Source organism: Asterias amurensis, chromosome 11 (genome assembly GCF_032118995.1).
Source record: "Asterias amurensis chromosome 11, ASM3211899v1".
Lineage (NCBI taxonomy): Eukaryota > Metazoa > Echinodermata > Asteroidea > Forcipulatida > Asteriidae > Asterias > Asterias amurensis.
In genome coordinates, this window is record NC_092658.1 from 20,850,168 (window position 1) to 20,863,846 (window position 13,679).

The 13,679-nt window shown below is 39.0% G+C and overlaps 1 protein-coding gene across 6 annotated transcripts in view; it reads right to left on the minus strand.

The window, feature by feature from the left end:
- LOC139943736 (regulatory-associated protein of mTOR-like) overlaps positions 1-13,679 on the minus strand; it is a 62,703-nt gene that overhangs the window by 47,972 nt on the left and 1,052 nt on the right. For all 6 annotated transcript variants that reach the window (XM_071940510.1, XM_071940508.1, XM_071940507.1 and 3 more), the window contains exons 2-5: positions 7,413-7,515; positions 6,587-6,669; positions 5,388-5,546; positions 2,423-2,569 (exon numbers count right to left, since the gene is read on the minus strand). In XM_071940510.1, coding sequence (XP_071796611.1) covers positions 2,423-2,569; positions 5,388-5,546; positions 6,587-6,669; positions 7,413-7,515 — 492 coding nt within the window. The remainder of the gene's footprint in view (positions 1-2,422; positions 2,570-5,387; positions 5,547-6,586; positions 6,670-7,412; positions 7,516-13,679) is intronic.

Genomic DNA, 13,679 nt, shown 5'->3' on the forward strand with positions numbered 1-13,679 from the left:
ACTTTGCAAAGGACACCACAGTAAAAGTGCAGGGCACCATGGCAATTGATCTGGATGCCGTGGGTTAAGTTGAGGCCCGAGATGGTTTTGAGCAAAATTCAAGAATAAATTTTGATCATCAAACATGGGATGTATTATTATCAACAGCAGTGTTGTAGCTAGGACATTTTTAGTGGTGGGCGCAGCTGAATTTAAACTTGGTCAGAAATTGCGAGCAGTGCGCACGTACTTATTTGTAAAGATTGTTTTCAGGGCTAAATATTAACATTCCAATCGTGCCAAATGCACATTATGTAAGATTCAAGAATCACAATTTTTAAGTATAATGACAATTGTTATTACAAAAATGTGTTAATACAAAATAATTGTGATGCATTTGTTGTGAACAGACTGTTTTTGAAATAGTTTCTGCTGTTTGCTTGTTGTAATCCCGCCGCGATGAAGTTGAACTTGAAATTTGAAGGTGGAGTAACTGTCTCGATAGTCTCAGGTACAGTTTCATTCTCAGCACTAACTGAAGCTGCACAAGATACTTTTGTATCATCTTCCAATCTTTTCCCGTTTTCCAAAAAAAGTTGTCCAGTTTACCGTACGTTGCGAGGCCATCTTAAAATTTACACAGATCTCATTCAAGTTAAAAACCCAGCACGCTGTCACACGTGTGGACGAAGCGAACGTCCAAGACACGCGAACTCATACACTAGACTTTACACAGCCCCTTTGTACTGTTGTGTGGCGATACTGTTTGTGTGTACATAGACCTTTTCGCAAATACTGGGGCGCGCACGTAAAGCTTGGAATTAGGTGCATTGTGGTCTTGCTGGTATCCATCCAAATTTGATCCATATATATCCCACAATAATAATAATAACAAGTTCTTATATAGCGCATTTCACAATAAACTGTATCAATGCGCTTTACATTAGTCCCCTGGTCATTGGGCCAATAAACATCCCTTTAATCTTTCTCAGCTCCCATTAGGGAGTATACAGCCCCGAGCTGCCGTGGAGCTCTGAAAGCTTTTCATTCACAATATCAACCTCTACCCTCGCAGGTACCCATTTATACCCCTGGGTGAAGAGAAGCAATTATAGTAAAGTATCTTGCTCAAGGACACAAGTGTCATGACCGGGATTCAAACACACACTCGGTGAATTAGCACCAGAACTTGAATTCGATGCTCTTAACCACTCGGCCATGACACTCTACATGCACCTCACTCTACAATGCACCTCATTCAACAGTCTGCGCTTGCGCATTGGTATTTGCGATAAGGTCTATGGAATGCGTGAAATCCCCGCGAAAACCTCACGACTAGACTTGTAGTGCACTCTAGGGTCTACCATAGCGCGCGCTGGTGTACACAACATGTACATACATACATCGTGTACATGTGCACGGTACCAGCACTGCTGTCTGCCTGTATAGACGGTACGCCTTCTACACTGTACTATAGTTGGTTCAATAAAAACGTCAGGGCACATTTCACGAAGAAAACTTCACAAGATGGCAAGAGGCAAGTTACGTGGGAAAACACGTTTGAGGTTTTAATTGCTCGTAATTCTGGCCCAAACAAATTACAACTGCATTTAAAATGACAAAACACGAAAAAACATGACATTTTAGTCTTGCAATGTGATCAACATCAGTAGAACTTTGAATTTTTTATTAATTTTAGGGGAAATTTAGTGGTGGGCGGCAGTCTATTTTTCAGCTGAAGTGCTGGGCAGAAATTGTCAGTGCTGGGCGGGCCCGCCCACCGCCGCCCACCGTGGCTACAACGCTGATCAACAGACACTTTGGTTCTCTATTGTGCAAAACAATGCAGGTCAAAATGAGGCACACATCCATGTTAGACTGGTGCACATTCATCAGATTTTGTTTCTCATCATATTTTGTACGGGAAGTCAGGACACCCATTGCAAAAAAAGTCAGTTTTCCACATAGACTTACATACATGTACATGAACTAGAGGGCACACTGCTGATGCTGCGTGCACAAATACGACGGGACCGCAAGGAGACAAGCGCGCCATTTTGTAAGATGAACAAGTTGTACATGCATGTACACGCGATGAATATGAAGCAGGCCTACACATCGGTGTGTATCCTAAATACAGACTATGGTGATAATATAATAATATAATGTAAGCATTTACATAGCGCCCCACAAAGATCGGAGCGCTTTACAATTTACATACAAACAAACAATGCAATGGAAACTCTACAAAAAACAGTACAAGCAAAAACAAAATGGCTGGATTAAACAAATAAATGAGTTTTGAGTGATTTGAAGACGTGTTTCGTCGTATGATGTGATGCTGTTTTTTAAACTTGGCGGCATGCGTGCATACCGGGCCACGTTACTAGGCCAGTGCGCCCTCTAGTTCTAATAAAAATATAACTCTATGGTTTTCCCATACCTCTCTTTCTTGCTCCTTCTGTAAGGCAAACTGCTCAAACGATTCTAGGATGAGTCCAGCGTTGGAACAGTCGTAGACAAATATCGACGGGCTTCCCATCCATGATTGCAGGTCGTACACGGAGAGCGGGATGTACTGTGTGTAACTCTGCAACAGAAACAATCCAAATTATACTTGCATTAAATGTATGCAAACTTATATTACACCGGTACCTGCCAATGCGCGAGTCTCAAATGACACGGCGGACACGGTAGCCAGTGCTGTCGATGCCCTCGTTACTGGCTGTGGAGATGTACCAAAGCAACACAAATCAGCGAGAAAGGCTCATTTATTTATTGAATTTTTTGTAAGAACCTCAAAAAGCTGGGAATATTAAATTTCAAAACACGCCCCCCCCCCCCCACAAAAAAAAAAAAAAAAAAAAAAAAAAAAACACAAGTTAATATGAGTTTGTTTTAAGGTCAGTATTAAATAATTTGGGTTATATATAAAAACTATAATTGTATTTAAAATATACTCAGATATTTAAAGGGAAGGTACACGTTTGATAGTTACTCAAAACAAATATTAACTTAAAAACTGACTTGGTAACAACATTTGAGAGCTGTTGATAGTATAAAACATTGTGAGAAACGGCTCCCTCTGAAGTAGCGTAGATTTTGAGAAAGAGGTAATTTCTCACTAAAATATTAAAAGACTTTGAGCCAGAAGTCTTTTACTCCTATCTGAAAGCACACAAATTCGCTCAACAAGGGTGGGTTATTTTTCAACATTTTCTAGCAACTTCGATGACCAATTGAGCCCAAATTTTCACAGGCTTGCTATTTTATGCTTATGTTTGGATACACCAAGTGAGAAGACTGGTCTTTGACAATTACCAAACGTGTTCAGTGCCATTAAGTTCCAAAAGAGTATTTAATTTTGTAGCAAAATATAGACTTTGCTCCAGTTATCTTGTTTTTGTTTATGCGTCAGACCTGCACAGTCTATCTAACCGTTTATTGAACCTTGCTACTGTCAGGTACCGCCAGATTGTGCCAGATTGTGCAACGTATCTTTAGATTCTCAATTCCATCATTCTTACGCAAGAAGTGTCACAAAACACTGCCACCAATTGTATTTTTCTGGAAAACATGTTTATCTGGGTTGATCCTGTTTACTTGTTGGTGTTGACCTTTGCTAAGAGGATGTTTGTACCAAGGTATTTTTGTTGGGAATAAAAAGATCTACCGCAGCAAAGTCCAGTTCTAAATTATTTTTGGCCACTGGATGTTACAAAGTGCACGTATTTTGAACAATTATAGTTATGCCATTCACAGGGCAATTGTGAATCTTTTAGTAATCATTGTGGTGAGAAGTTTGTAAGAGTTCAAATTTCACCACATAAGCCCCGTTCATACTTGCGCTTGCACGTAAGCGTGGAATCGTGATCGTAAGCGCATTCGGCGGTAAGAACTGGGCTTTACATGTAAGGAAAGGAATTCGGCGGTAAGCAGAGCCATGAAATTGGGCCCTGGTTGTGTGACATACATTGTACATGTACACTGGGCTTACTAGCATATGAATAAAACATGAGGGTAGACTTGTACCAGTCCTATGTAAGTCTTATCACAACACTAGCAGTCAAATCAAATGCCATTTTAATAACCAATTGGGCGTAAATTTGAGTAGCTTGGGGTTGCATGCTCCCAGGGAGCTGAGAAAGTTCCAGGAATTGTATTAAAGTATGCCTGACAAACAGGGATGCTAATATTGTAAAGGGCACCTTCATAAATACATAGCTACGCTGAACTCAAATTTGAGGGTACAATCCACAAGCAAGACCACAAACAAAATAACCGGACCAGGTTGTTTTTCACAAGACCCCAATCAGAATAAGTATAATATAAAATCCTACGCAGTTTTATATTTAAACTATATTAGTTTGAACAAGAACAAAGTGAAGATGTATCTCATCTGTATTAGGGGTAAGTACTCAATAATATTCAATAGAATTTTAGAGATTTCTATTAGCCTGAAAGTCAACATTTGAACAAAAACACAAGAACGCTGGACTTGTCCATGAGTTTACTGGCCCGATGCCAAAATCACTGGCCTCGGACCTGAGGTCCAGTGTAAACGTTGAGCCTACTACTATGTGCTATATACAAAGTTTGTTTGTTTGTTTGTTTGTTTGTTTGTTTGTTTGTTTGTTTGTTTGTTTGTTTGTTTGTTTAACTAGATGATCTAACTTTCGAGGGAACTCTGCAAACTCCCACAAGGGTATACAAACACAAAGCTGCTAATCTCTCTCATACAAACACTGGTTTAAAGCCACTGGACACTTTCTGAACAGAACAAAAATTAAAAGTTCACAGATTTACAAATAACTTACAGGGTTTACAGAAGGTTATGGTGAAAGACTTCCCTTGAAATATTATTCCATGAAATGCTTTACTTTTTGAGAAAACATTAAAACAATTATCAATTCTCGATGTCGAGAATAACAGATTTATTTTAAACACATGTCATGACACGGCGAAACGTGCGGAAACAAGGGCGGGTTTTCCCGTTATTTTCTCCCGACTCTGATGACTGATTGAGCCTAAATTTTCACAGGTTTGTTATTTTATATAAGTTGTGATACACGATGTTGTGCAGTTGCTTTAACGTCTACAACTATGAATGGCGAAACTCAAGAAATTGTGCTTCAGTGACTCAAGGATTGCAATTCTTATTAGTCATTGTAAAGGTCGAGTCACACTGCAGCGATAACGAAACGATAACAATCACGTTGCTTAAGAACGCTTTCGAAATTGTTCCACGCAGAATACGCACACGCTCATTCAACCAACAGAATGCGTTCTCTTTGCGTCGTGATCGTTATCGTTTTCGTTATCGCTGCAGGGTGACTCGACCTTTAAATCTATGGTTATTATAGTTAGGGGGATTCACACCCACAAACTTAAAAGTATTATAAACAAACCTTGTTAAAGACCCATATTTCTCCATTTGTGGTGGGTCGTGGCACACCGTGGCCGTTGTAGTGAAAGAGAACTCTTTCTTCTTTGGCATTGCGTCTCAGAGATGTACATAACTTCTTTACCTCTTCCACTGTAGGGTCAGGGCATAGTTTGTAGCGAGCCTGTTGTGCAGTAGAGAAAAAAACATATATGTAATTGGTTTTGGAGAGACGTATTCAAACAACAGGTGATAATAATAATATAATAATAATATACATACGGTAGGTATTTATATAGCGCCTTTAACAAACTGTAGATCAAAGCGCTGAACAATAAGCAAGAACAATGCAAAGAAACAATAAAAACAAAACAACAAAAGATTAATGACAAGGCTGACTGAAGAAGTAGGTTTTTATTTTTTTTTTTTTTAAATGCATATGATTAGAAAGATATTTTAAAAGTGGAATCTAATACTCCAAACAAGTATCACTCGAAATTGCGTGATTTTCTTTTTACCTCGTCGACAAACACGGTCGGCCATTATGGGAGTCAAATTTTTGACTCCCATATATGGCCGACCATGTTAGTTCGCAAAGTAAAAGGAAAACCATGCAATTTCGGGGCAAATGTGTGTGGATCATTGTATTCTACTTTTAAAACATCTTTCTAAACGTGCATGTTATAACAAACGATTACAAACGCTTTTCAAAGACCAACTTGACCAATCCAAGGCAATGTGTTCCTTTAAAGACAGTGGACACTATTGGCAATTGTCAAAGACCAGTCTTCTCACTTGGTGTATTTCAACATATGCATAAAATAACAAACCTGTGAAAATTTAAGCTTGGTTGGTCGTCGGAATGCGAGATAACTATGAAAGAAAAAAACACCCTTGTCACACCAAGTTGTGTGCTTTCAGATGCTTGATTTTGGGACCTCAAGTTCTAAACTTGAGGTCTCGAAATCAAATTCGTGGAAAGTCACTTCTTTTTCGAAAACTACGTCACTTCAGAGGGAGCCGTTTCTCAAAATGTTTATACCATCAACCTCTCCCCATTACTCGTTACCAAACGAGGTTTTATGCTGATAATTATTTTGAGTAATTACCAATAGTGTCCACTGCCTTTAAAAGAAACAAAGGTTTCTGAAATAAATAAAGGGGAACACAAATTAGTATCTCTTGGTGTACATGTATCAGAAGCAAGGTGTCAGAGTAACTTACCCGAGGCTGCCAGCGTTCATACTGTTTTTGGAGATTGTTGCCAATTGCTTCAAGTGCTTTCTGTGGACTGGTAGACAGTGGGTCTGTACAAAAGAGATATTAAAATAATACCATTAACATCACTGGTCTCTGGAAGAGTACATTGATTCCAAGACTTCCCATCAAATAGCGGACTAGTTGAAAACAAAACTCAAACCAACCAGCTTTTGAGAATTAGTAGCATTCCACACTAATGCAACAGAAACTCAGTACCTTGATCTCAGACAAAGTGTCATAATTCACACTTGTACTCAAGCCCTCAAGCCCATAGTTTTTTTTGCGGTATGGTATCTTGACTCTGTATTTTTTTAAAGCACATTTTCAGTTGTGTGTAGCCTTTGTTGTGCTTGAAGGCAGTGGACACTATTGGTTATCACTCAAAATAATTAGTAGCATAAAAACTTACTTGGTAAAGAGTAATGGGGAGCTGTTGATAGTATAAAACAATATGAGAAACGGCTCCCTCTGAAGTAACGCAGTTTTCAAGAAAGAAGTAATTTTCCGCAAATTTGATGTCGAGACCTTGGTCACAAAATAAAGCATCTGAAAGCACACAACTTCGGGTGACAAGGGTGTTTTTTCTTTCATTATTATCTTGCAACTTCGACGACCAATTGAGCTCAATGCTGAGATACACAAAGTGAGATGACTGGTCTTTGACAATTACCAATACATAGCGTCTAGAGTCTTTTTAAAAGCAGCTCTGTAAAATTGGACCAGGGGCAACATAGATCATAGCCTCCATGTTATTCCAAGACCAGGAAAGGGGGGGGGGGCAATGGCTTACCTATCCAGCACTCTAGTTTGGCACATGGTGAGGTCTTCACAACATCCGGAGGGTCCACACCCACATTGAGGCACATCACTAAGGCAACACTGACTGTCTTCATCTAAAATTGAATAATGAAATAAATGTTTATTAATTTTGTTTGTTCATTCATTTTGGTTCGGTTGTGAAACCAGGATTCTCAGAATATGGGTGAACTTATCACTTCATCCAAGAACCCCGTGTAGTAAAGACAATGAAGGAAGTTTTGGTTTTATATGTGGGTGGAAAACCCAAGAGAATTATTCCAGAGAAAACCTACGCGATCAGGGCCCAATTTCATAGAGCTGCCAAGCACAATAGATTGCTTAGCATGAAATTTTCGCCTCTATAAAAACAGGATTACCAACCAAATTTCCATTTGATTTTCAGGATAAGCAAACAACAGCTGAATACCAGTAACAAGCAATATGCAACAACTGGAAATTTGGTTGGTAATCCTGTTTTTATCAAGGAAGAAATTTCATGCTAAGCAAATTGTTGTGCTTAGCAGCTCTATGAAATTGGGCCCAGGTAAGGGACCACTTAATCCACATGGTACCCCTCGCGAGATTCGAACCGGGGTACTAGAGGTGGAGGTCGAGGAAAGATAGCCCTGCCAATCCAAACCACCAACCCAAAATAACATTTAACGAAGACATCGGAAATGTTCAAGATGCCAAGAGTTGTTGTGACCTGTCACCTAATTTTACGAAACACGTTGCCTTGGATCGGACGGGTTGGTCTTTGAAAAGCGTTTGAAACCGTTTGTTAAAAAATGCAAATGGTTAGAAATATGTTTTAAAGGTATGATACAATAATCCACACAAACATGCCTCGAAATTGCACGGTTTTTCTTTTACGTCACAAACTAACATGGTCGGCCATTTTATGGAATCAAAATTGTTAGTCCACAAAATGGCTGACCGTGCAATTTCAAGGCATGTTTGTGTGGATTATTATATTCTACTTTTAAATTATCTATCTAATCATTTGCATTTAATAACAAACGGTTTCAAATGCTTTTCAAAGACCAACTCGACCGATCCAAGGCAATGTGTTCCTTTGAGTTGGCATTTCTATATTCAGTATGTGGCAGAGCAGTGTCATGCACTGTATTCATGTCCCAGATCAGTCATGGTTGCTGTAGTGAAACTTCTTGCCATATGACTAGTGTTGTAGCCATGGGTGCTGGGTGGGCCTGCCCAGCACTCTCAGCAAAAGTGCCGCCCAGCACAGATTTCAAAATACTGTCCACTGTGCATTGATCTGAGACACAGCTTATAAACAGAGTATTAAATGTCATAGAGAAAGAATGCTGCATTCAAGTTACTGCATGATCCCAGAACACAAACATTTGGATACTTGGCCCCACTTCAGCAATAATGTCCCTAGATAATTGAACATGAAAATGTTGTTGATCCGCTCACCCTTTGTGCCCACTACTAAAATTGGTCTAACTACAACCCTACAAAGTTGGTTTATAGCCTCACGTACCCTAGCAATGGTAGCCTATTTATTTCTCAAAGGCTAAATCTTTTGAGAACGACTACATGTATGAGACTTTGAGAAAGACTCTGCTGGGGTCAAAACAAAACAAAATTATTTGAAGAACACCAAATGTGCATTGTTGAGATACACAAGGTGAGAAAACTGGTCTTTGACAATTACAATAAGGTGTCCAGCGCCTTAAAACTGCCGGGCGATAAAGGACCAAGCCATTGACTTGCTCCTTAACCACACGGCCACGACCCTGCCAGTTTTAAATAAGGGAATAAAAGTGGATCGACCGTAACAAGAAACGTCTTGCACTAAGACTAGCGTGGAGTATCCGCTCACAACCGGTTATAAACACTGGTTTAAACACCCCCACGTGTTGCACTCTCCACCAATAGGAATAGCGAAACTGTCTGAGGTATTTATGAATGGCTATTTTAAGTCCTGGTTGCCACTCTATTCCATTTAACCACACAAATATTCTGCACACATGTACAGGTACACAAGGTCAATTTTCATTTTTTTTTTTTACAGGGTTACACTGCAAAGAGCCATAAAAGCAATAAATCAAATGCCTTGCTCATGGCCACAATACCACTTTAAAATATCTAATATTCTACAAATTGCAGGGAACGATTTCATCCAGCACTTTTGCATAGCAAAATATTTTGACAGAACAAACTTTGTTCGGGTACTGGTGCACACAGAATACTGATAATAAGTAACAAATGATGTTTTTTTAGTTGCAAAAAACTGATACATGGTGTAGCATTATGCTCTACTATACAAGGGAAATCATTCCCTGAATCAGAATGTACAGATAAGCCCTAGTAGCCTGAATCCTTCTGACATTTGCCCTGAAAGAAATTCCACACCTTGCGTGAACACTGACTAACACTATAAACTATGCAGTGTATAATTGTACACGTCTCTGTGCAGTCAGGAAGGATACTGACTATGCTGTAACTAGTCAGTTACCAAAGCACTGTATCAAAACACAGCAACCGTACAAGGTACATGTCTGATGTATTACACTCGAGGAAGTGAGAGTTGATCTGATTCTGATGCCACTGATAAGGCTCCCTAATCTGGATTTTTTTTTTAGGGGGATGCGACTTTTTGTTTCAGATATCAATATAAACCACAAGGGAAACTGACTGGGTAAATTTTGAAATGATTTTTGGGGTTGAACAAAGAATTGACTAGAGGTGATCCCCTCGCTGCCGCTTCCCAGGTTGTGTTGTAATTTGGGTGTGATCCCTGGCTACACAGCAGTTAACGGTTGCATGGCTTCTGACTGGCACCCCGGAACAAAGATATTGACAAAATAGGGACACCGCACAATATAGGGCTAGATAGCTCAGTTGGTAGAGCGCCGGCACGTTTTTGGAGGTCGTTGGTTCGAATCCCACTCTAGTCAATTCTTTGTTCAACCCCAAAAATCATTTCAAAATTTACCCATTCAGTTTCCCTTGTGGTTTATATTGATATTTTAATTTAGTGACAATAACAGATGGATCCAACTATCAAAGGATTTGATCTACAAGTAGATCTATATGTCTGGGGATACCAAATTGGTAGAGTTTTGTGTGCTCAACAATCTTTTACTTAAAGGGAAGGTACACTATTGGGAATTGTCAAAGACCAGTGTTCTCACTTGGTGTATCCCAACATAAGCATAAAATAACAAGCCTGTGAAAATTTGAGCTCAATTGGTCATCGGAGTTGCGAGAAAATGATGAAAGGAAAAAACACCCTCGTTGGATGAATTTGTGTGCTTTCAGATAGGAATAAAAGACTTCTAGCTAGAAGTCTTTTATTATTTTAGTGAGAAATTACCTCTTTCTCAAAATCAATGCTACTTCAGAGGGAGCCGTTTCTCACAATGTTTTATACTATCAACAGCATTACTATCAAATGCTTGTTACAAAGTCAGTTTTTAAGTTAATATTTGTTTTGAGTAATTACCAAACGTGTACCTTCCCTTTAACAGATGCAAAAACTTTTGGTTGGTTGGGTGAGTCAGGAAAAAATATTGAAAAACCAAGCTACGTTGTTTAGCTTGTAACAGGCCTTTAATTACACATTTTTTTAAGGGCAAGGCCACTTTGAATTAAAATAAGCCTCAAGTGAGTGAGCTTCACAATCAAGAGTCTCTTTGTTCTTACTTTGTTGATGATTACACCCAAGTTTGTTCATTTCAATTATATTCGGTTTGTGGTATAACACCTTGTGTGTACCTACTTGCCAGGTAGAGTTGGTTCTGAGAGAACTGTCTTTCTTTTTCACATTTTCTATTTCAATTAAGTTGTTTGGCAGGGAGTTCTCGTTTGAAACATAATACTATCTACATTGTTGTACTTGTAGCCATGGTGGACGGCGCTGGGGCGATCCGCCCTGAAATCAAAATTTCTTGCCAGCAAAGTTTTCCCCCAGAAAATCAAAATATTATCCACTGTTCAATGACCTCAGACACATGAAGCATGATAAGCAGTCTCAAATAGCACAGACAAAGAACAGAGTCAAAAGGCCATTAATTAAACTTATTGCATTGCTGCCCCATGTTCAAAGCTTCAAGTGCTTTAAAGCCATTGGACCCTTTCGATACAGGAAAAAAAAAAAAAGTTCACAGATTTACAAATAATTTACAGGGTTTACAGAAGGTAATGGTGAAAGACTTCTCTTGAAATATTAGTCCATGAAATGCTTTACTTTTTGAGAAAACGGAAAAACAATATAAATTCTCGTTAACGAGAATTACGGATTTGTTATAAACACATGTCATGACACGGCGAAACGCGCGAAAACAGGAGTAAGTTTTCCCGTTATTTTCTCCCGACTCCGATGTCCGATTGAGCCTAGATTTCCACAGGTTTGTTATTTGATATAGAAGTTGTGATACACGAAGTGTGGGCCTTGGACAATACTGTTTACCGAAAGGGTCCAATGGCTTTAAAGCAATGATGGCCCTGTCGTGTGAATAATAGACCAGTTGCACTCCGTGCGTCACGTGACCTACATGTATAGTGGGTATTGGATGTAAAAACAAACACAGCACTGCATATAAACGTGCGTTAAAAAGACATAATTACTCATTGCAATTTTTGGCTCAAAAAAAATATGTTATTCTCGAAAACACTGTACAGAATATTCCGGAGTTTGTCACATGAGACCTTACCGATGGCTAAACAATGCCAGTATAGGTAAACACAGTTCCATCAAATAGGAAATTCCAAGAGAATGTTCACACGATGTTATGTGTTTGTGCACGGATAGTGTGGTTTTACATTGCCCTCATTCTAATGATTTTCCTGCCAATATTTTCAATAAAAATATCATTATGAAGCCGCAAATCCCTTTACTTTCATCCTCAAAATATTTGATTGGAAGGTGTAGCTGTCAGCTAAGAGTCGGACAACTTCGGGATCTGCCTTATCAGAGCCCAACTTCACGTCGTGCACAACGCAAAATCCACGGCGCGTTAGCTCGCTCAAACCTCAGTAATTTACGTAGTCTAACCAAACTCTCAAAAGATACCTCTTTTGTAGTAGAACACTGGGAAAATCAAACAGCAAATGTGATTTAAATCAATGTCACAATATTCAACTTTTTTTCTTTTTTTAATAGCGCCCTCTAGCGGCGAAAAAACTATTTGAATATCCGGTTAATTTCAGATAGTTGCCCAGCGGTATCCGAATAACAAAATTTCACTATTCGCCCAGCACTAGTAGTGATGGTCATTATTGGTATTACTAAACAAACAAAACCTAATACAACAGACATAATGGTTCTGATACAACTAGAACACTAGAGGCCCTTCTTGTGGGGGGATCCGCCCCCTCCTTCTTGGACCCCGGCAATGAACTGCTGCCCACAACCCATCATTTGGATGACTTGGGGTGAAAATTAACTTTAAAAAAACATTCAAATTTAAAGGCCCTGGACACTATTGGTAATTGTCAAAGACTAGTCTTCTCGGAAAAGTTTCCGTATGGCGCCACCACTTTTTCATTCGAAATAAAATAATATAGTATCTAATTTACCTGATTGACATATCCCTTTTTGTAAAAATGAGTGAAAAAGTGGTGGCGCCATACGGAAAGTTATCCGTCTTCTCACTTGGTGTATCTCAACATGCATAAAATAACAAACCTGTGAAAATTTGAGCTCAATTGGCCGTTGAAATTGCGAGATAATAATGAAAGGATAAAACACCTTGTCACACGAAGTTGCGGCTTTCAGATGCTTGATTTCGAGACCTCAAAATCAAATTTGCACAAAGTTACTTCTTTCTTGAAAACTACGTCACTTCAGAGGGAGCCACAATGTTTTATACTATCAACCTCTCCCCATTACTCTTTACCAAGTAAAGTTATATGCTAATAATTTTTTTGAGTAATCACCAATAGTGTCCACTGCCTTTAAGTTGTCAATATCATTAATAAATTTAAGCTTGAGTTAGACCCAGTAACTGGGGTGCTGTACTCCTTTTTTTCGAAATTTTGACATTATCGGTCGTACTTGACACGACCGATAATGTCAAATTTCGAAAAAAGGAGCAATGTCAAAATTTTGAAAAAAGGAGTACGGCGCCCCAGTTACTGGATCTTAGCTCGAGTGGGATTTATGTTTACCTTTAATTTGACAAACAAACAAAAGTCAATAACCCAGGCCTTGAATTTCAACTTAATTTTGAAGGGTAAAGGGCAAAGGGCACTTCCATTGAAAAATCTTAATGTCTATGGGTAAATT